The following is a 21,212-nucleotide window of genomic DNA, read 5'->3' as shown; positions in this document are numbered from 1 at the left end:
TGGACAGACACTTAGTCATTTCCCTTACTGAATGCACTTGACACAAAAATATAATACTAGCACAGCTTTATGTAGTACTTGAACATGCACACACATCACTGTTCCTGCACGGGTGCCTGCCTTCTGTGAAAAGCTGTGATATATTATTACTTTTCAAAATCATCAGATAAACTCCTTATGTTAATCTGAAGTACAACAGTAGTAACACCAGAGCACTCCCTAAAGCCACTGTTACCCACTGTGCGTGGCATTAAATCAAACAGTATCAGCAGCACAAGAGAGACTAGATGTCTGGGGTTTAATCACATCTTCAACCTGGTCACTCACTAACATAACAAGTGCTTGTGGGCATAGATGGAAGAGCTCTTTCACAAACCCACTGTGTGGACTGACTGCCATGCAAGTGATAGAATCATAGAATCATAGAATCTTAGGGGTTGGAAGGGACCTCGAAAGATAGTTATGATCTGTCTCAAAGACTCCTATTGCTTACCATCAAAAAGTTTTCATACTTGTCCAAAACACTAAAATCAGCAGCAATAATTATTGGACTTGAGTCTTAAATCACTCTGCTGCCTTTGTCAAGGTACATGGGTCTAAAACGTAAGCTGTTTTTTGTAAAACAAGAATAAAAAAGTTAGGATTAAGAGATCTGTCTACTCACTGAGCAATATGATGATACAAAGCAGAATTGCAATGATGGCACCAGTGCCCAGCCCTGCACCAACAATCCGGTCAACATCAGTGCAGTCTCCGTTTATATCACATTGGCAAACTTTCACTTTCAGCACTGACGTGCTAGATGCATGTGGATTTCCAGAATCTGTTATTACTATGGGCACATCGTAGATACCAGCCTCCAGGAACCTGATCCTTAAAGACAGCTGTGCGTGATCACCTGCGTGTGATAATAAGGCACTTGTTAAAAAGCAACGTACTACTCGTGTGGGTTTAAAACAGTATTGGCAGAAATGGCTCATCTTTGAGCTCTGCATTAACTTATTGTTCCACTTGCTACATAATACTCAGGATAATATGCTGCTTTGACATGAACATCTTTTCTTTCTTAAACTTTTTTATTCTTTGGGGAAATTACAGTCATGTGTTTTCCTACCACTATTAACCAAATTAAAGTCCACTGCAAAAGAATACCAAAGTGAAACACAGAAAATCATATGCAATAATTTCTTTAAAAAGATTAAGATTTCTATGATTTAATTACCACTAATTCGAACAATAGTCCAATTCCTCTTGATACTAGCAGGTGTGTCAGGCAGCTCAAAGGCAAAGGGGCCTGCATTAGGATCTATATCAGGGTCTACAGCAGTGATGTTAATAGCATTAGGCTGTAGTGTTTCACAAGTTGTGGCTTCTTTCGGATTCACTTGGGGGGCATTATCGTTGATGTCCAGCAGGTATATTTGCAGTGTGCCAGTTCCACTCATGGGAGGGATTCCTTAAATAAAAGAAAATGGTATTGAGATAATTTCCATTTGAAAGTTACCTAAATTAATCTATACCAACACTTTTCAATTACCACATCCATGTTGCATTCACCCCAGTTTTGAGATTCTGTCTTTACCAAGCCAATCCAGCACCAACAGTGCTTGTGCTAACACACAAACTCTGTCCATCCTCAGAAAAATGCCCCTACTTAGCAAAAATCAGCAGATAACAGCAGATTCACAGATCAGTGACTCAACTACTTTACTGACCAAACAGACAGTTTATTTCCAAAAACATTTCACACCAAATGCCTCAGAGAGAACTGGGATAGCTTATCCACTGGAGAATTTTTATGACCTTGAAGATTTACAATCACCTTTTACCACAAGTGTGCTATTTAAATTCTTGCTAATGCTCACTTTCAGCATGCTACTTCTAGACACTCTTGCTATCCAATCTTGCTGAAGTCACATATTTATGTGAACATGTGGTACTGAATTTTTTAAGTATAATTAGCAATAGTTCTTGTGTCACACACCCCGTAATCTTCCAGTTCCATTTAATTTTGTTCTCCAGACCAGAGACAAAAGGACAGAAATAGTTGATCTAACTTTGTCATACTGTATCCGTTCACAAAATTTTACTGTTTGTCTTTTCTCCAATGTAAATAGCTCCAGTGTTTCAGTTTTCCCCCTCAAATGCAAGAACATTCCTAATTGTACCTGTCCATCATTCTGCTATCAGTTACAGGTAGTACAGTGCTCCAGCTAAACTCAAAGGACTCAATTCTGAGCAGAGATTGTTAATTGTCAGTGACAACCTGACAATGAAAAAAACATTTTTTTCCTCTGCACTGATGTAGTCTGAATGTGGAAGAATACAACACCACTCCCTGAGTATTTTACTCCCTGTAAAGTCCACTCACGTTATGCACTCACTCAGCCTACTGCACCTCCTGAGCATATTTCTTCAGTTTTCTGTAAACTTGACTACTGTAACTAAGTCAGAGTCTTTCACCAAACTCACAGAACTGGTTTTTGGCCCATTTCCTGAGTATCTGGGAAATATACAAAGTTTAATAACAGCACAAACTTCTGACTGGATGTATTATAACCATGTATTTTTTTTTTGCCCCAGTAAAACTGAATGCCATTCAACCACACAGAAGAAAGCTTTTTGAAAATATATACAATATTGATACAAACCATTATCAGAAGCAAGAAAAGTTGCATTATATATATTGTTTTGCACATATATTGACTCTCTGTCCAAAACAGCTGTAGTAGTAATTTGTCCATTGACAGGGTCAATTTTCAGCCAGTTTGCAGGATCTGAAAGTTTTGAGTACCTGTGTATTTGATCACAAGATGTGTTACTTATCTGCCAACATAAATATCAATAACAAAGACAATATTAGTATTTTAATTTGTATTCTGAATACATTTTTGGAATTTGGCAACAATATTATACAAATTTACATTTAGTAAGACTTGTCGCTTAAATTATTAAAATCTTCTTAAAAACAGTTCTACATTTACATGCTTTAAGTGCTTTCTCATGTAAGTTATCACATAAGTGGAGTAAATCACACAGCTACTGCAAACTATATAAACTCAATTAATATAGTTCATTAAGGATCTCTCCTGCTTGTTCTATACCTAATGGAGCTGTTCCTACTAACTTTTATCATACCAAGATCACTGAGAGCAGGAGAGGGAGGTAACAACAGATAGAGTGTTAAAGTAGCACTAACTTGCATGATTCTAGCACTTTCAGTACCACTTAAAGTTCATATTTTTAGTGGTTGTGGTCTTACTGCATGCTTCTCATCTTAATTAGAGCAGTGTCTTTCAAAATCATCCTTCTATCTAATAAATTTGCCCTTTGCATTAATCAAGCACAAGCTATCTTAGGTCATTAAAAATGCATATATCCTTAATGTCTATGATGGTTATGTCCAGAAATGAGGAAAATATCAGGAACTACTAACCAAAATTAAGAAAAAAAAAAAATTTAAGAACTTTGATTTTGGAAAGTAAGTTTTGGAGTTTCCTTCAAACGAGCTTAAAAAGCTGTTGGATAAGCTAGGAACCTGAGCCCTAACCCAAGGCTAGTCACTGTGCTTAAGCTTGGCAGTCTGCCATAGTTTAAACGAGGTATGGTGAAAGCTTGCTTTCTCCTCTTCCCTATTCTCATTTCGCTTAGACAAATTATATCTATTAGTACAAGACTTCACAGATGAATAATAACAGCACTTTGCATTGCTGGAGATTACATGAGAAGACAACCCTTTAAGACTTGGTAAGCAATCTAACATAGTTTTGCTGCTGTGTCAAAATTGTTAATTTCATAGAATCACGGAATGGTTTGGGTTGGAAGGGAACTTCAAGATCATCTAGTCCAACACCCCTGCCATAGGCAGAGACACCTCCCACTAGACCAAGCTGCTCCAAACCCCACCAAGTCTAGCCTTGAACACTTCCATGGAGGCAGCATCCACAACTTTTCTGTGCAACCTGTTCCAGTGTCTCACCACACTCATAGTGAAAAATTTCTTCCTAATGTCTAACATAAATCTGCCCTCTTTCAGTTTAAACTTAAAACTGCAAATTATCTTCACACAAGTATGGGTCTGCTCTGAATGAATCTGTCGGGTTTAACACTGGTGTATAACTTGATTCTACCCTGATGAAGTGAGACTTAACATTAAAAGATGACTCAGTTTACAAATCTATGTATGCTGATCAGGTCCCCTCTATAGCCAAAAATCCCTTTAGAGAGAGTGCTGCACAAAAGCTACAGGAGGTATTGGTATATCTGTGTGCTATGGTAAATGCACTTATTTCATATGCAGTTTCTTTGTTTCCTATCCACTCTGTAACATAGATATTGCATTCCAACTGTTAAATAACTGCAAAATGTTTCTTCAGACCTCAGAGATGTTTGCTGCATGTAACGATCTGGGTCCTGAGCCGTGAAAGTTGTCAACATGCTACCAGCAAGCAGCCCTTCTTCTTGACGTATAAGCTTAGGATTTGGAACAAAATATGGGCTCTCATTCACATCAATGACAGTAATGGACACAGTTGCTGTTGACTGAGGAGGATGCTGAATCCCCTTAGCCAAAGGCACTTGATTTTCCGCAGCTACAGTAAGTACGAACATCCTGTTGGTCTCAAAGTCAATGGGCTGGGAAAAGCGAAAGCAGAAAGTGTTAACGTTTACCCACTATAGTGATGGACACACAATAACATGTTTGCTTTAAAGCACATTTTTTAATATTACTTGTACTGCTTTTCTCAAAAATGAGCACAGAGCCTAAAGAGAACACAATATAACAGCTCAACATGAGTCTGGGTTGAGGTTTTGCATAAAAGCAGCAGAGTTTTGAAGACAGAACAGCAGAAACCGTGTCATTCTTAGATTTAACTTACTCTGGTACTGCCATTATAGGTAAGTGAGGAAAGAAGCAGTTTCATCAGAAAACGTCAAAAATCCCATGTTTAGTTCAGGCAGGCAAGTAACCAGATGTGCCTTCTGAGGAACTCTCCTTGGGAGTGCAACCTGCCTCTCTCTGTTATGAGGACCAAGATTTACTTCAAACAGGATCATGACCATACACCTAACCCCATAGATAGCAATTCCCATACCCTTAATCTTTCACTAGAAAGACTCTTCATAATCCCAGCTAATTCCACTTCTGGTATACCTACAGTTTCCGTCTTCATAGTCTAGACAGTCTTCAATTTGGGGACTTCCTCACTGAGCCAAAAGTTCAATTTAAGGATGAATAAAAAAAGTCTGATGCTAGAGTTCCTTTGTCATACTGCATAGGGGTTAGGCATTCCCCGAGATGTGATTCACCTCAGTACTGCGCACTGTACTACTCACACTGATTCTAGACTTGAAGGAACCCTGTACCACACAGGGGCATTTGGCATGAGACATCATGGTGTTAGTGACAAGAAACAATCCAATCTTCATTACAGGCCAACAGATCAAATCACTGCATTGCCAATAAAAACTGTGGGCAGGGCTCCACTTCTTCCCATGTCTGGGTGCTTAAAGGTGTGCTGCTTGCTAGACTGCAGAACTGCCATTTATCACCTCAGGCTGATCCTCCTATGCTGCTTAAGAGCCTCTGATTTCAGATGGTGTGGCTGGCCTCCTTCTAAATAGGCTTGTCATTTATTTTCTTTTATAGGAATAAGTTCCTTTTCCAATAAGATGCCTACATGTTGCTACTCTGTTATTAAACCAGGTCAGATGTAGCAAAACACTGAGATATTACAGCAGTAAAAGGTGATAGAACTTGATAAAAAAAAATCTGTAAGTGAGCAGAGCTATATCAAACAGGTTAGAGTTCTGGAATCTTAGTCTTGCTTCTCTTCTATAAAGCTTTAGTTTAATCTGTGCATTTTTTAAATTCACTTTTCTACACATTTCTAGTTTGATATCATTCCTAGATCTGAGAAAGATGCTTATGTGTCTAATTACAAAGCAGAGACATAATTCTTGCTGGAAGACTGCAATAACTATTGCTACCTCTGGGGAAGTGCAATTATAAAACAGACAGTTCTTAAAAAAAACCCTAGTGTGAATTACCACTATAGCTGTACAAAAATTTTATCTTTTTCTCACCTAGATACTAAGAACATTAAAAAAAAAAAAAAAAAAGCTGAAAAGAATTTTAAAAAGTGAATGTTTTAATTTCCAAATGGGAACATTGGCAACTCACACTTAACTCGGTAAGTGGATCAGCCAAAACAAGAACAGGCCAAAACTCAAGAGATGAGACACTTATCAGTGGGCCATGAGGAAAGGTGGCTACTGCCTGGAGAGTTTAATTATAGAACCAGATTGTTATTATCACTTGAAATACGTCACCCCTCAACACAGAGCTGTGTTGGCTAGAGAATGAAGATAGACAAGTTATTCCATAAAAGGTATTTAAATGTGGTTTTAAAAATAGCCAGTCTTTAAAAGCGTGTTGTAGAAGTAGCCTCCTACCTATCACTTTTTCCTCTCTGATTATGCCTTGACTGCCTGTATCTGTTCTTTAATGGGAACATGTTAAGATAAAACCCACAGACAACAAGTGTGTCTAGTAATGGAGGCCAGGAGGTAGGAAGTTGTTCCTTTACACTAGCAACAATTATAAGAAAATATTTTTGCACATACTAATTCCTATATTTTGGCAAATAAAGCTTCAAAAGCTGTCACTTTCATCAACCTAGCCTGATTTTTGGAACTGACTGGTTGGAATACTACTGATCGCATAAGCAGGGAAATGCTCCAAGAGGCAGTGGCTTACTTCCACAACACAGACGGTGCCCATCCATTATACTTCCCAGACTCATGCTGGCCTTGAGAGCTCACATTTCCCACCCCACCTCAGTGTTCTTCCACTTACTCCATCTCTTTTTAATTCTCTGAAGCACAAGCATCTCTTACCTTCACAACAGTCACCAGCCCATCGTTGCTATTGGGATCGGTCAGGATGGTAAATCGACCTGTCGGGTCTCCTCCGGTCATCCGGTACATTGCATTCCACGCCGGCGTGTGAGGCTGATCTTTGTCCGTTACCGTTAGATTTGCTACAATCACATCTACCCTGTTTTCTGGTACTTCCCCATAGAACTGCAAAAGCCAAGAAAGGATTTTACGTTGGCTCCAGAAGCATGCAAGAACCATGCCATGCCAAACATTCACCAACGTTTGGGAGCACATCTCTTTTCACTGGAGCTCAATTTGTCTAATGAAGTTTACCTGAGACCACCCAGAAAACCGATGGTTTGTTTCCCTTGTCAGCTTTTGCCATTTAGTCTAAGCAGAATACCCTATCTAAGGGATATATATTCTGCACATGCTTCAATCCTGCCTGCCAGTACATTATTTAATAAGTAATAAATATTTACCGTCTGTGAATATAATGAGAAAAGCGGGGAAGGGTTATAAACATGCACATATTCAGCTACTCCCACCCTGTACGTACAGTCATGGCGGTGAACTCCGGAGGATTGTCATTGACATCTGTCACAGTGATGACAGCAGCTGCTGTGTTTGAAAGACCATATGTTGGGTTTCCTTCCATGTCCGTAGCTTGAATTATTAATGTATATTGTTGTACTTTCTAAAACACAAAATGACATCAACGTAAGTTTTATCCAAACTAACATTACTGTAGGACAGCAGATGTTTCCAAAATTGCACTTTGCTAAGTAATGGAGCCTATCATACTGTTTATTCTAGTTAGCATCACCCAAAATGAGAGAAGCAAAGTTTCTGCCACAGGAATACTGCACCAAGCTGCATCTGGCTGTACTGAACAACTGCTTGATTTTCTTCACATATCCCTGAGATGAGGCCAGGCTGCCTGCTTCCTTCCCTCAAAATCAAACCTACTTTATTTATACAGTTAATGCTATTATCACAGATACTGTGATGGCAACGCTTTTCACATGAGGAAAAAAATGAGGTGCGCAGCTTATATTAGAACAGGGCAAGTCCTCAAAAGCATTTCAGAACTGAGCCAAGGGTACTTTGGTAGCCAAACGGCCACAACGGCCAAGAGTTTTTTTTAGCCCAGCCCAAGTATAAAACCGCTCCTGCAGCTTCTTGCAATCGCTATGGAAACTGGAGATGTCAGGGCTAAGGGGGACGACTTAAGGGCACTGGGAGCGAGGGGGAGGGAACAACCGGGCAGGCTCTCGCCATACACGTTAAACACCCCGGCGGAAGGGGAGCGGCCGCGAACGGGCGCGGGGTGTGAAACGGGCTCGACACGGCTGTGCTAAGGGAAATAAATAATAATAAAAAAATAAGTAGTTCTCTGTGTGTTGGGTTTGGGGTTTTTTGTGGTTTGTCTCACCACACTTGTGGTGTGTTTTTTTTGTTTGTTTTTTTTTTTTGTTTTTTTTTGTGTGTGTGTAGAGGTGGTGAGAAATTGGTTTTTAACTCATGTACGGGTTTCTACTGTGACATGAAAACACTGTGCCTGATTTTTTTTTCCTTTACCCAGTTCCCCAGTTCAGAGAGAGCTGCGTGTTCTCATTCAGTCGCTTCCAAAGCAACGATGTGCTAACACAAGAAGCACTTCCAAACATCGCTTCCATGAAGGGTTAACTAGTGCTCCCCCCAAAAAACCCCAACAACCCTTCAGGCAAACCAAAAATACTTAAAGTGGATTATTTTTTCCACTCGGTACCTTATTTTCTCCCACTACTTAAAGACTAGAGTATGTAACAGATGACTCCTAATGGAAACTGTTTGCAAAAAGGGAGTAGGGGTATCAGTATGATAGGTAACCACGGTCAATTCCACTGATTATATCTGTCTTTCTTTCACGTTTTGGCCAATCACTATGGCAGAGACTTGATGGTTATGCACTCTTCCAAGCAACAAATACGAACCATTAAATCTAAAAAAGTTTTTAAGAATATGGCTTTATGAACTTTTATCTCCCACTGAGGATAATTTATGATCATGTCCTCTTTCACAAAGGAATCCTTACAACTCACTCCTAATGTGTTTTACTGCATAATAATCCTTTTAAAAAAACAAGATTAATATTACTGATACCAAAATATGTATTTTTAATAATGTAAAAATATGTATATGAATTCTAGCTTGGGAAATATACTTGCAGAGTGACCTTCAAAAGGCTTAAATAAACATCCTAAAGGTTACTTCTATGATACCAACAAGTGAAGCAGTCACGAGGAAATGAATACTTTTACAACTTTCATCCAGGAAAAAAAAAAATAAATACTTATTGTGAAGCAATAAAATCTAGAGCAGTATTGAAGTAAATCTTGCAGCCAGATGATTCTACATTATTGAAGCAGCAGGTGCTTCTGATTCACCTGGGTCTTAACACATTGATCCCAAGAAGTAAATTTCATTAAGGAAACTCCATTATGATTACACGGAGACTCAAATACCATACAATCTTCTTTTTCATTCCAAAAGAAGCAGCACCCTATAAACTGCCCCAAAAAGTACCCCGAAAGACAGCCTATATGTGTTTTTTTTTTTGATTTTCACCTTTTCCAGGAGTTACATACAGAAGGATCAACTGCTGGGAATTAAATTTCAGAAATGAACAAGCACACAACTTTCCAAGCATGGGGAAACTGGGGGTAGTGGGTCTCCTCTTTTTACTGTGGTTTGAGAAGCAGCCAGGAATAAGCTATGAAGCACGTGTCAGCAGCCTGCACAGAGACACTGCAGCAACAAACCTGAAAACGTACTGGCAGTTTCAAGAAAGAACACAGACCTCATCAGGTCACATCTTTCCACTTCAACACGGGCCAAATAAAAAGAGCACTTCACTGAATTAGCCTCACGTGAGGCAGGAATGTGAGTGTGTAAATTTAAGTACCCTGTCTGACTTCCTCAGCACCTCCAGCAGCAAGGCAAATGTTTTAATGCTGAAGTGAATTCCACAGCAATAGCAGAATAAATGAGAACAGCTGGATTTCATGAAAGAGCATCTTTTTTGACAGCAAGTGAAAAGATTTCTTCTGCCTATAGTGGAGTTCCCTACCTAAGCAACATTCCTCCTGTGCATGTGAGCACAGATAATGGATTGTTCGTGCTTATCTAAAATACTAGCAGATGAGGAATGCTGAGGAACCAATCTTTTTTTTTTTTTTTTTTTTTTTTCTTTTTTTTTAACGTGTACAAGACTTATGCTCCCCTAAATAATGGGTCATATAATTTAAAATTGTGTCTAGTATTTTCTTAGTCTAATTAGAGCTTTACAAAGAAAGTCAAGACATAGAGAAAAGGGCACAATGGCAGAAATGGGCAGCTCCATGGCTGTCCAGGTTCCTGGACAAGGCATTCCTCAGCCCACTGTCAGAAGACCTGCTCAGTACATATCTGTTCATTTTAATTTAATTGACTTCCACAAAATTACTCAGGAAATGAAAGAAGCAGAGCAATGGCTGGGGAAGGAAACCATTTTATCTCATATTAGTCTAATTTAATATTTGAATGATTTAACACTAATCATTAATATTCAACATGTGCAAGAAATGTTTATAAATACTCATTTGGGTACCAGTACAGTAGATCCATCAAGAAAACTGATGGCAAATGACAAAGATTTTCAAACTGTTAATGCAAGGGTCTGAGCTCCACAGACAGCTGGTTTCTTTCAAGTTAAATAACTCTGGTACACCTAGTCACTAAGTAATAGAACTCAAGAGTTATCACTATGTCCTTCTGAATGTTCACTTGTCAAAGATAATACAGGGATTTTAAAAACAAGGGCAAAGCCACTCATTCATTTAACAGTGCAATACTGTAAAGTTCAGGGTTTTCCTTTCCTCAAATCCATCCTCTGTTACACCAACATGAATAGAATGAATGTTAATAAAACTTTAAAGATTAATTGTAATATCTAACAATCTCTTTAGCTTTTCAAATCTTCTGACTGCTCCTTTCAAACTTAAATACATCAGAATATTAACAGCCAACCCAGAGCATCAGAAAGTGCTTCTGTTCTCCATTTTAAATAAGTATAAGCAAACAGCTAAAAGCTGACGAGAAAATCCAGTTTAAAAAAACTTTCAGATTTAACAAGCTAAAATGAGGTTAGTAAAACAGAAGTTGAAACAATATGTGTTGAAATAAGATTTGTTTGTATTTTATAGTTTGTTTATAAAGTAGCGCTTATCTCTTCTGAAGTTTTCAAGTGGTTTAGAAGCATAGTTAGTCCATTTGACAGGTCTGAAGCTGGGAGGGAAATATTTTTATTCCCACCTCACAGATGGGTGAACCAGAGCAGAGGATCTGGAACCTTCCTCCTCTGGTGGTGGGCACAGTGAAGAACTGACTCTAGACAGAAGAGGACTTGCCCAGCATGTAGCAGGTAATTATTGTCAGAATTTTTTTTTTTTTTTCAAGTTTTTGAATGTGTGTCCAGGCCTTGAGACATCTATGCAGTTTCTAATACTGACTCATTTATTTCTTAGAAAAGTGCTTTTCAAATTTTAAAAGCAGTAATACTTTTCCTGATTTATTTTAAAGAGCAAAATTCAGATCAGGGAATTACTGCCAATGTAGCAAAACAGCACCCAGAAGATTTCAAATATTTACCATCTCTCTGTCAAGAGCAAGGAAGAGGACTGAGGGAGGACAGAAGCTCCCCTGGAATTTCCAGAATAAATAAAACATAGCCAGCACCATTTTACTTGTATTCTTTGCCTATGGAGCTCAGCAAGAGGAAAGGGCTGGGGCTGAGAAACATCTCCCATCTCAGCACCCATGCCAAGCACCTGAGGTCCTTATCTGCATCGCTCTGCTTTAGTATTTACCTGTTCCTTAAAAGCAAACAGGCTTTTGAGACAAGATTCTTTCCACAACCCCATGGAACCAAGCGACTACATATACAGAACATGTGGGTCCAGTTTTTATCCCCATACTAATATCCTCTCTTCCAGGGTTCAGACTAGGGATAGCGAGAAGTATTTATAAGTTACTAGCAAAAGTGAATGCTTCTCCACAATACTAAGTACAACCCAGCCTATGGGATTAAAACCTGCCATACCTCTCTGTCAAGCCCGGCTGCTACGGTGATAATGTCACCAGTCTCGTTGTTGATTGTAAACATGTTTGGAGAGGGGCTGCTCGGAGTCTGTGACAAGATTCTGTATCTCAGCATCCCATTCTGTGCATTGGGATCATCAGCATCAATGGCAGTAACCGTCATCACGTAGGTTCCTAGCAGCAGGATAAATAATTGATGTTATATAAACAGTTTACTCAGATTACACAAGATCACTTACACGTTATAGTCAAAGCACGTATTTCTTTTGGTCAACTCTGCACATTCCTTCTCTTACTTAAAACAAACTGGTTAAACACAAGACTTACCAACAGAGTAATTAAAATACAAAAAAGGAGATAAAAATACTTTGTGTTTATAAAATATCAGATTTGCTTATAACTGAAGAAGCTCCATAAACAATGAAATCCTACAATTCTGCCATAAATAACATTTCTGTAGCAACAGAGCTCCTCAAGTTTAGATAAAAATGTTATTAATTGGGCCAAAGGAAATATAATTAATTTTCAGAATTGGCGCACATACTGATAGTGATTGAAAATCAGTGTAAATAATATTCTTCCAAAGGTCTTTGAGGCGTATGTTCTTTCCATCTGAAAAGCTAATTCAACACTGCAAAGTGAGAAAATACATTTCTAGTGCTAACCTTTCTAAAAAAATAATTTTCAACTACTGACAAATTAAGAAAGTGGCTTCAGCCATAGTACAAACTTTAGCCTGAACAGATTAGAATTTTAATGAGATATGAACAACATTTAGGGTTTTCTCAAGAATTCAAATGAAACCGGTTTCAAATCCCAGGATCTACAAATCCTCTGAGATTCAGAACAAGAACTGGATGTGCTGGTATTCCAGAGGTCTCTTATACCCTGAGCTGTCATCTAAATCAATGTCAATGGCTAATGTGAACATAACTGTAAGAACTGTGACACTATCAATAGGACTTTCAAAAACAGGAACCTAGAAGTCATATTCTTAAAGACTTCTCTGGTTTAGTTTATGTATACAATACTTTATTTTTAGTATGCTAAGTAGTGAATTAAAAAGAAGATGAAATAATGAGACAGTATCTGGGATCGTGCTCATCACACTTATGACACTTTTGAAAGCATTACAAGGTCAGAAAGCATCCCCTTCATCATCTTCAAAATGTTATTGCATGCCTTTCTCCTACACACACTTCGAAATCCCAAGTATTACCTGGCTTTGATCCTTCAGGGACCGTCCCATTCCAAACCTGGTGTAAGAATTCAGGTCTATTGTCATTCATATCTATGACATTAATAACTATGTCAATAGGATTTTCCACTTGGTTTCCATTTACATCCACTGCATGTGCTCTCAGCTGCAAAAATAATTACAAATATTAGAATTTGCACAACATACAGGCACAAACAGGTACACTAATGGTAATAGGAACTTTCAGGCCAGACATTTTTAGCTCAGTATATTTTGTTATCTACCACTGCTCCCTCCTATCGACCATTTGAGTTTTCAGGTTGCTAATGGAACTGCAGTTCAGACTTGTCAACTATTCCAAGTTGCAGACTTACAACTCTGATTTGCTGAAAATTATTTTGAATCATGCAATTTTGATTAATACCAATGTCTACTGTCATACATAAATCTGGTTTTAATAATAACCATTAGAAAACAGACTCTAGAAATATGCAGATTTATATTAAACAGATAACAACTTATTAATAATCCACAGGGAATGAACACTGGCGTAACTTTCAAACATTCTTTACTGATATTATGGATATTGAATAGGCATGAATGCATAGGAAAAGCGTACAGATTTGTGTTACCTAGAGCATCAAGGTAAGGTTTGTGATAAATCATTGTCAGTAAACACACTGGAATTCCAGGCTAAAATTAAGCTCAAGTTTATGGACTGAGTTTCAAAGATACTGAGACCCTTAAATTTAATGTCCTGATTGTCAAAAAGGACTGAGTAACTACCTTTGACAGCCAGGTTTACCTAAATCATCTGAAATTGGACAGAAAAAAAAATGACACAGTACTTTCTGAATATGTATCCAGGCCAGAACCTGACAACTGCTAGGCAAAAGAGCAACTTTCCTATAGCAGTCTTGCTAAAGCCCATTTTGTATCTATACACATATCTACTGGCTACAAACTTTACATGAAAGAAGTAAAAGGGCATTATTAACTCATAATTCTCGAAATTACTCATATAAATGTAAATGCCTAAGTCAGTAAATCTTGAATTGCCAATGCCAAATTCTCAGTAAAAGTCTTATGAAGGCTGGAGCAGTTGTGCTCTTGAGAGCCATTCTCCTCCCTTTCCCCCAGATGCCTCCTGCTGTGTCCTTTGTTCAGCAGCAGAACACACGAGGCAAGAAACGTTTTAATCCACAACATGCTGGAAACTTTCTCTTAAGAGCTAAGTGACTTCTGTTAATGATTTCATCATGGTCTCTCAAAAGCAGAAACAACTTTAGGTCATAGTCTGGTCTCCCCCCTTCCTTCAAACCTTTCATTTCCACCAGTACTGAACTCTATCGTCTACTATGTCAATTTCTTTAGAGCAAAGAATATAATTTTCATAAGCTGACAGCCCTAATTTACAATTCCATTAAAATGCTTAGATTTGCCCCTGAAAATGAAAATTGGTAGGTTATTCTTCCCATCCATTTCTCAAATCACAGCTGCTGCAATTCTCATACCAGTCACATCCTAATTTAAGTTGATGAATTAAAGCAAACTTTTGAAAAATATACAATACAGTGAAGACTGTGATCAGTGGTCTCTATTTGAAATATAAGCCAGAGTATCCATATTTCAATCTTTTAAAATTACTTTATCTAAATACATTTAATCACTGTTTATATATGTTAATGTATTTAAGCTGCTTAAACATAGTAAGAGTTAGCCTTAATCAGTACAATAAATATGAATATGCTACAAACTCTTCAAATCGTCTATCAAAGAACGCTAAATGCTGGCTGCTCAAGTCATGTTTTAAGCAGATGTTAATCTTCAACTTGATAATCTGATTTATGGTAAATTAAATTCTTACATGAAAAGAAGCAATCTGTTCCCGGTCTAAAGGCTTTGTCACAGACAGCTGTCCTGAGATGGGGTTGATGATGAAGATGCCTGTTGGAGGTTGGTCAGCTCCTGGGCCCGTCACACTGTACCGTAGCGAGAGGCTTTTATCACGATCAGACCTAATCTGTGGGTCACAGAGAGATAATGTTCACGTTGGGTACAACCAACCAGTGGATGGGACTCTGCTGCTGACACAAGCAGCAGCTACTTTTTATTCCCCCACCTTTAAGCTGTAATTTTAAAAGTAATTATTCTGGAAATGGTACAAACTCAGTGAAAAGCTTGACATTTTCAGTTGTACTCTTTTGTCAGAAACCTGGTCAATGAATTTTCAGGAACCTAAAAATATCCCTGCGTATTTTGCATAGTAGGATAAATTGTATTAAACCAAAATAAGTAAGTCTTCTTATCTTCAATAGAATAGCTTATATTCTAGAGAAAAAATGTACTATAATAAAATTACATGAGAAATAAATAGTTGTTTGTCATCGTCCCCCAACCCAGTAGCTTCCCAGACCAAAGCTTCAGACTCTCTTCTGTTTCTGGCAGTAGACCTTTAGAAACTGGCCTTTTTTGTTTAAAGAATGAACTTTGGTCTCATCTTCTAAGGAAAAAATTGAAGGGCGGTGCATCTGTGAGGAGTAGGTGAATCACCAGCATGTGTATCAACAAAGCAGAGCAAAACTCTATCCTATCAACTTGGGGAAACGCTCTGCCAAGTTCCAATAAATCCTTGTAGAAGTTGATAGTGAACAACCAGGAATAAAGTTGGAAGTTCTCTCTTGTGCTGGGTCTCTGGCAATGGTCATGTCTGTGCTGCAAGATCCTATGAAGCAGCTAAGAGTACTGCTGAACCAGCAGAGATCCTCCTTAACCATTTAAGGAAGTCATCACAGCATTTACCAACTAAACCAAGGTCACCTTCCACCAGTACAGGAGTACGAAGACAACTTAAAAAAAACTAATAAATGCAGCCCAGCCCAGTATGCACCGAGGCAGCAATATAAACCAGTCCTGAATGACTGTGATAAATGTTTGGACTATGAACAAGGCATCCTTCACACAGAATCTCTTCAAGAGCTCTCTGAGGGACACTGAAACCACATTTCTATTAACTTCCTTACCCTAACTAATTCCTGAGGAAAAGGTCCTCTGGAATTTTCTGGTAGGTTGATTGGAGGAATAACCCAGTCTCTCTTCTGCCTCTTCAGAGGGCTGCTGTGCTTGTATTGTTGCCATGGAAATATGATGTCTTCAATTTTCTTTTGGTCCTTTCCCAGGTACAAGACAAAATTAAGCACATGTTAGAGGGAGAATGACTAGTAGAAAGTATAAAGTAACTAAGAACAATTACATAATTGACTGAAAGGCTGCCTTTTCTCTGTGTTCATAGAACTGTTTTATTTGCAGTATGAAAATAAAAAGTAGTATTTATAACTGCACTGCCAAATTTTAAGAACTCCTTTTCCTTTTTCCTTATATAAGTTGAAGAAAAAATGGAATTATAAAGCATTTGTAACATAGCACTACTGTGTAAACTATTCTGCACTTTCTGAGAAGTAGTTAATATTTTGCAGAATTTAATAATATGCCTTTATGTATTTCTCATTATCCAGGACTTCAGTTCAGGTAATGTGCTACTGTACATTAAATTTAGATCTGAGTGTGCTAAAATATAATTTGAGTTCCAAGAGAAGTTTAATGCATACTGGTAAGGAATGTCTCAAATATTTATGACCCTATTAAATCCCAAAGAATTAATGCTGTAATTATTTTAAACCTATGTCAGCCATGATGGATGCAGTAGATGACCCACTTTACACACTGGGCATTAATCTCTGCTGGGTGTCAACATTCCCTTCCTATTCCCTTCTGTATCTGCACTCATTTCAACCTTTGGATGCCAGGACATATATAGCCATGTTAGCTTGCTTATGGGCAAAGACAGGGTGACAAAAACTTTTTCCAATCTTTTAAGAGAAAAACTTAAAAAAAAATAAAAATCTAATCAGATGTATCACAGAGTAAAAACAGATGCCCAACTGAAGACCAGATTCCATCATTCTACATTCTGCTGATGGCAATGATACTCGAACTACATCTTTGGAAGAATAGACCATGCCCTGGCATAGCTATGCACCTGCTCTTTTACTAGACTTTTACAGGCAAAATGATATTTCCTTTGTTAAAACATGCCTTAGAAGATTTAAAACTATCATCAAGTAAGCAAACAAAAAACTGTGGATTGCACAGCTTTTGTTTCCAGTGTGTTGTCAGGAAAAATATCTTGCATAAGCACATTGTGTATTTGGCATGATGCTTAAATCTTCAGTTTGTATCTATTCCAGGTAAATTAATCTATGGGTGAATTTTGTCCTTTATTTGTAAACTAAGCACTTTGTAAGAGAAGGTAAGAAGCAGCAGGCATCAAGAAATAGAACAGAGGAAGGCAGCAGACCTAACACTGTTTTCCTAAACAAAATGCATTGTTATTTGTATATTGCTAGGTTTGATTTTTCTTATAGTACGTGGTTTATCCTATGGCAGCTTCCAGCAGAGGGAGACTATCTTCCTTACCAAGTAGTGCTGAAATCATGAATAATTTACAATTTCCATTTGATTATGAAAGGACAAGACAAAGCCAATATTCCCTGCCAGAAATGCTTTCCTACTACTGCTGTAAATTTACAGCTCCCATCTAATAAATGTGACTGATGCATTCTAGCACAAATTTATTTATTTTGTGGTTATATTTAACTGCTTGAATAAATACTGTAATACTTTCAAGCAATTTAAAATAAAGAAATTACTGTGTCCAACTTAAATTCAGGTATAAATCTCAAACTATACAAACAAAAAGATCAAACGTAAATGAATCCTATATACTTAAACAGGCATACCTTTCCATGCCTTAACAAAATAGGCTATAAAAACATTCCTCCTGAGGCTCCAGCTTTGCATGCACTAGTTGTCCATTAATAAAATGCTTCATGGAGAGGTAGATGACAGAATCAAATTCTTGGTTTTAGGCTTGTCTGTGGAAATATATTTATACAGGCTGTGTTTAGTTGTTGTTTTACCTTTTCTGAAGCCCGCGGGAAGGCTGGTTCAGGGGTTAGCTGCACTCTCATTTGCCATTCTTCCTGGGTTTCCTTGTCTTGAGCAGACACAATGAACTCTGTGGGCTCTGCTGAAAGTTCAAAGCTTCTTTCTGCATAGACCACACCATCTTCACCTACTCTGAAATCTTCTGGCTCACTGCTTCCAAAGTGTATTTTTTTGTTTCCATCACAGCTTTGAAACCTCACTGTAAAACACACACAGAAAATGAAGAACAACAAATGAAAAAGCAGCCCACTTGAACTCAGTGTAACATAAAATGCATTAAGAACAAATATGCAAAAGCAGAAGGACATAACTTGTCGCTGCTACTATCACATGCAATTATGAGACTTCTAGGGGTCAGTCCACATAACAGCGTTAACCTTCTGCACGCTGCTAGGCAAAGGTAAGGCTTTAACTCCAGCTACACTGTTGTCCCAATGATGCCTGCCTCCTCTCCCCCACGAGAAAGCCATTTCCCTCTATGTCCTATGCCATTCTGGTCTTCTTCCAGTGCAAAGGCTCCAGAGATTTGCACCTCAAGCCTCACATAAAAGATCCAGTCCAGTCAATCAAAAACCCTCAACAAATTTAATTACACTGCAACCATAACTGCAAACACAACCATGCTTCCAGTGCCTTCTCTGCCAATGGGAGTAAAGTAGAAAACCCAAAAGTCCATTAAGAGATTCTGTACCCAGCTCAGCCTGTGATTCATCTGTGTCATCTTAAGTAGGTCACTTATGAGCTTTGGGCCTTATTTTCCTCATCCCTTATCTAGAAGACAGGGGCAGCAATAAATACTTACCTCACAGAGAAAACTTAAGTTCAAGACTTAGCTTACAATTAAAAATAAATAAAAATCCATCTGCTTATGAGTTACCCTTTCCTCCCTCCCTCCTTCCTGTTGTCCTGTCTGAAAGAGGTAGATTGGAATGCAAAGTCAGTAAAACTGGTTGTATAGATAATGATGTGAAGTGAGCAAAACAGAAATAACAGGTTGCTTTCTTTATCCAGTTGCTTTCACTACCACTTACCTTCTGGGTTACTGCAGATAGTAGTAGGTAAAAAATGGAAGTGTGCTTTTATAACCAATTATTGTTCTTTGATGTTTCCAAAGCATTATGAAGTATTTTGATTGTATGGGCAATAGAAGTGCAAAACATCATTATGAAAGTTGTGCTGAAATGCACATAGTGAAGATGAAGATGAAATGAGGCTTTATGCCTCATTTCAGTTATTGGGCTTTTTATATTGTGCTAAACCATGCACAAACTACTTGGCTTCAAAACCTAAAGGTCCCTTTCTCAAGAAAAATCACTGCTAAATGTCATGCATCATATGCTTCCTTCTGTAATGCACTGTTTCCAGGAAGGTATTGAGAAGAAGAATCATATCTTTTTGTATCCTTCAAGGACTGTGCTGATGTTCCTATGACATATAAAATTTGTTTCCTAACTGCACACTTTCCGTTATCTGGATTGTCCCATTTGCCCGCTCCTGACAGAAAAGACTGTACAAAATACTTCTTTGAAAGGGTTCATCATACGAAAATGAGACAAAGGACAGCACTCCTCAAAATAAATGATAAAACATCAACCTTGTTAATACTGATCTTGCTGAGCTAGGCAAAGAAAACAGCTCTTTCCAGATGGCTTGCAGAATTTGAAGGTCTCCCTCCATGAAATATCAGCCTCACCCCAAGAAGAGCAAGCCATGACCCACAAAGCACTGAACCCAGGAAGAACAAATCTGCCTGCATAAAAGGCTGCAGCCTTACTGCTAGGGCTCCTGTGGTCCTCCTTCTATATGTTGCCTCAGATCTTCTTGTTAGCCGTGAGACTGCTTCACCGATATGCTAATCAATACTCAGCCTCTTAAGTTTTCATGGATATTACTTCCTAGGCAACCCTCATTGCTCCTCAAGTCCATCTTACCTGCTCCACAAAGTACACCTGACTTCCTTTCCTATGGATCTACAGACTACAGGCCTGCAGGATTTGGGGAAGGTAAACAGAACTTCTGATTTGCTGTTCACATAGGAGTAAAAAATGGACAGGCAGAAGGTCTGGCTCCCGTATGTTTCCCACTCATCCCAGTGATCTCCCACTCTTTTCAACACCGATACTCGTGGCTTGAGTCAGCTTTATCATCATGGTATCCTGAAACACAATAATCAACTGAGGAAACGCGCAGTTCTAATCCAAGGATATAAAACTACTAGTTAAACCAACTGTACCAATGCTCGGAAATCATTACCACAGTCCTAATTCTGTAATTCTGATGTTCCAACTTCCGAGATGGACATTCTGTATTCACATAATGTTAGGGGTTGGAAGGGACCTCGAAAGATCATCTACTCCAAATGCCCTGCAACAGCAGAATCCCCCACAGTAGGTTACACAGGAACATGGCCAGGCATGTTTTGAATGCCTACAGAGAAGGAGACTCCACAGCCTCTCTGGGCAGCCTGTTCCAGAGTTCTGTCACCCTCACAGTGAAAAAGGTTTTCCTCATGTTTATGTGGAACCTCCTACACTCCAGCTTGCCCCCATTGCCCCTTGTGCTATCATTGGATATTGCATTGTTTAGCACAAAAATAAAGAGGTGTCTGAGAGAAGTTTACTCAAAGTCACTACATCTAATGATTTAAGGACTTAATGACTGAACTACAAACAGTGCTGCTTGTGCTTGGGTTCATTGGCACAGACCACCCATAGCCCAGACATCGAGAAAGCTGGGCCTCCTCCAAGCATCATCTCTGTTCACAAACAAAACTGTCAGTTACAAACAGCTCACATTAGGAGACTAAGGAAAAAAAAAAAGCCAGGAACATAATCCCAGCCTCTGCTGACCTCTCATCTCATCTACAGTGCTCTCTAAATCTGCTCTTTAGAAGAGCTTTTTTAAAGGACGAAGAACAAGCCAGATTCATCTCTGGCTCTTCTCAGACTTACTCATGAGAAGTAGGGAGTGGAAAAGAGAATGAATATTGAACTAAACTTTGATA

The 21,212-nt window shown here is 38.4% G+C and overlaps 1 protein-coding gene across 1 annotated transcript in view; it reads right to left on the bottom strand.

Annotated features, from left to right (window-relative positions):
* Positions 1–21,212, bottom strand: part of CDH2 (cadherin 2, type 1, N-cadherin (neuronal)) — a 106,733-nt gene that overhangs the window by 20,976 nt on the left and 64,545 nt on the right. Inside the window, exons 3-13 of the mRNA XM_010006901.1 lie at positions 18,181–18,407; positions 16,225–16,371; positions 15,069–15,224; positions 13,223–13,367; positions 12,005–12,177; positions 7,442–7,579; positions 6,901–7,086; positions 4,379–4,635; positions 2,652–2,794; positions 1,223–1,456; positions 665–898 (exon numbers count right to left, since the gene is read on the bottom strand). Of these exons, the coding sequence (XP_010005203.1) occupies positions 665–898; positions 1,223–1,456; positions 2,652–2,794; positions 4,379–4,635; positions 6,901–7,086; positions 7,442–7,579; positions 12,005–12,177; positions 13,223–13,367; positions 15,069–15,224; positions 16,225–16,371; positions 18,181–18,407 (2,040 nt within the window). The remainder of the gene's footprint in view (positions 1–664; positions 899–1,222; positions 1,457–2,651; positions 2,795–4,378; positions 4,636–6,900; positions 7,087–7,441; positions 7,580–12,004; positions 12,178–13,222; positions 13,368–15,068; positions 15,225–16,224; positions 16,372–18,180; positions 18,408–21,212) is intronic.

Source organism: Chaetura pelagica, unplaced genomic scaffold (assembly GCF_000747805.2).
Source record: "Chaetura pelagica isolate M959 unplaced genomic scaffold, ChaPel_1.0 scaffold109, whole genome shotgun sequence".
Taxonomy (NCBI): Eukaryota; Metazoa; Chordata; class Aves; order Apodiformes; family Apodidae; genus Chaetura; species Chaetura pelagica.
This window is presented reverse-complemented; position numbering and strand designations above follow the sequence as displayed.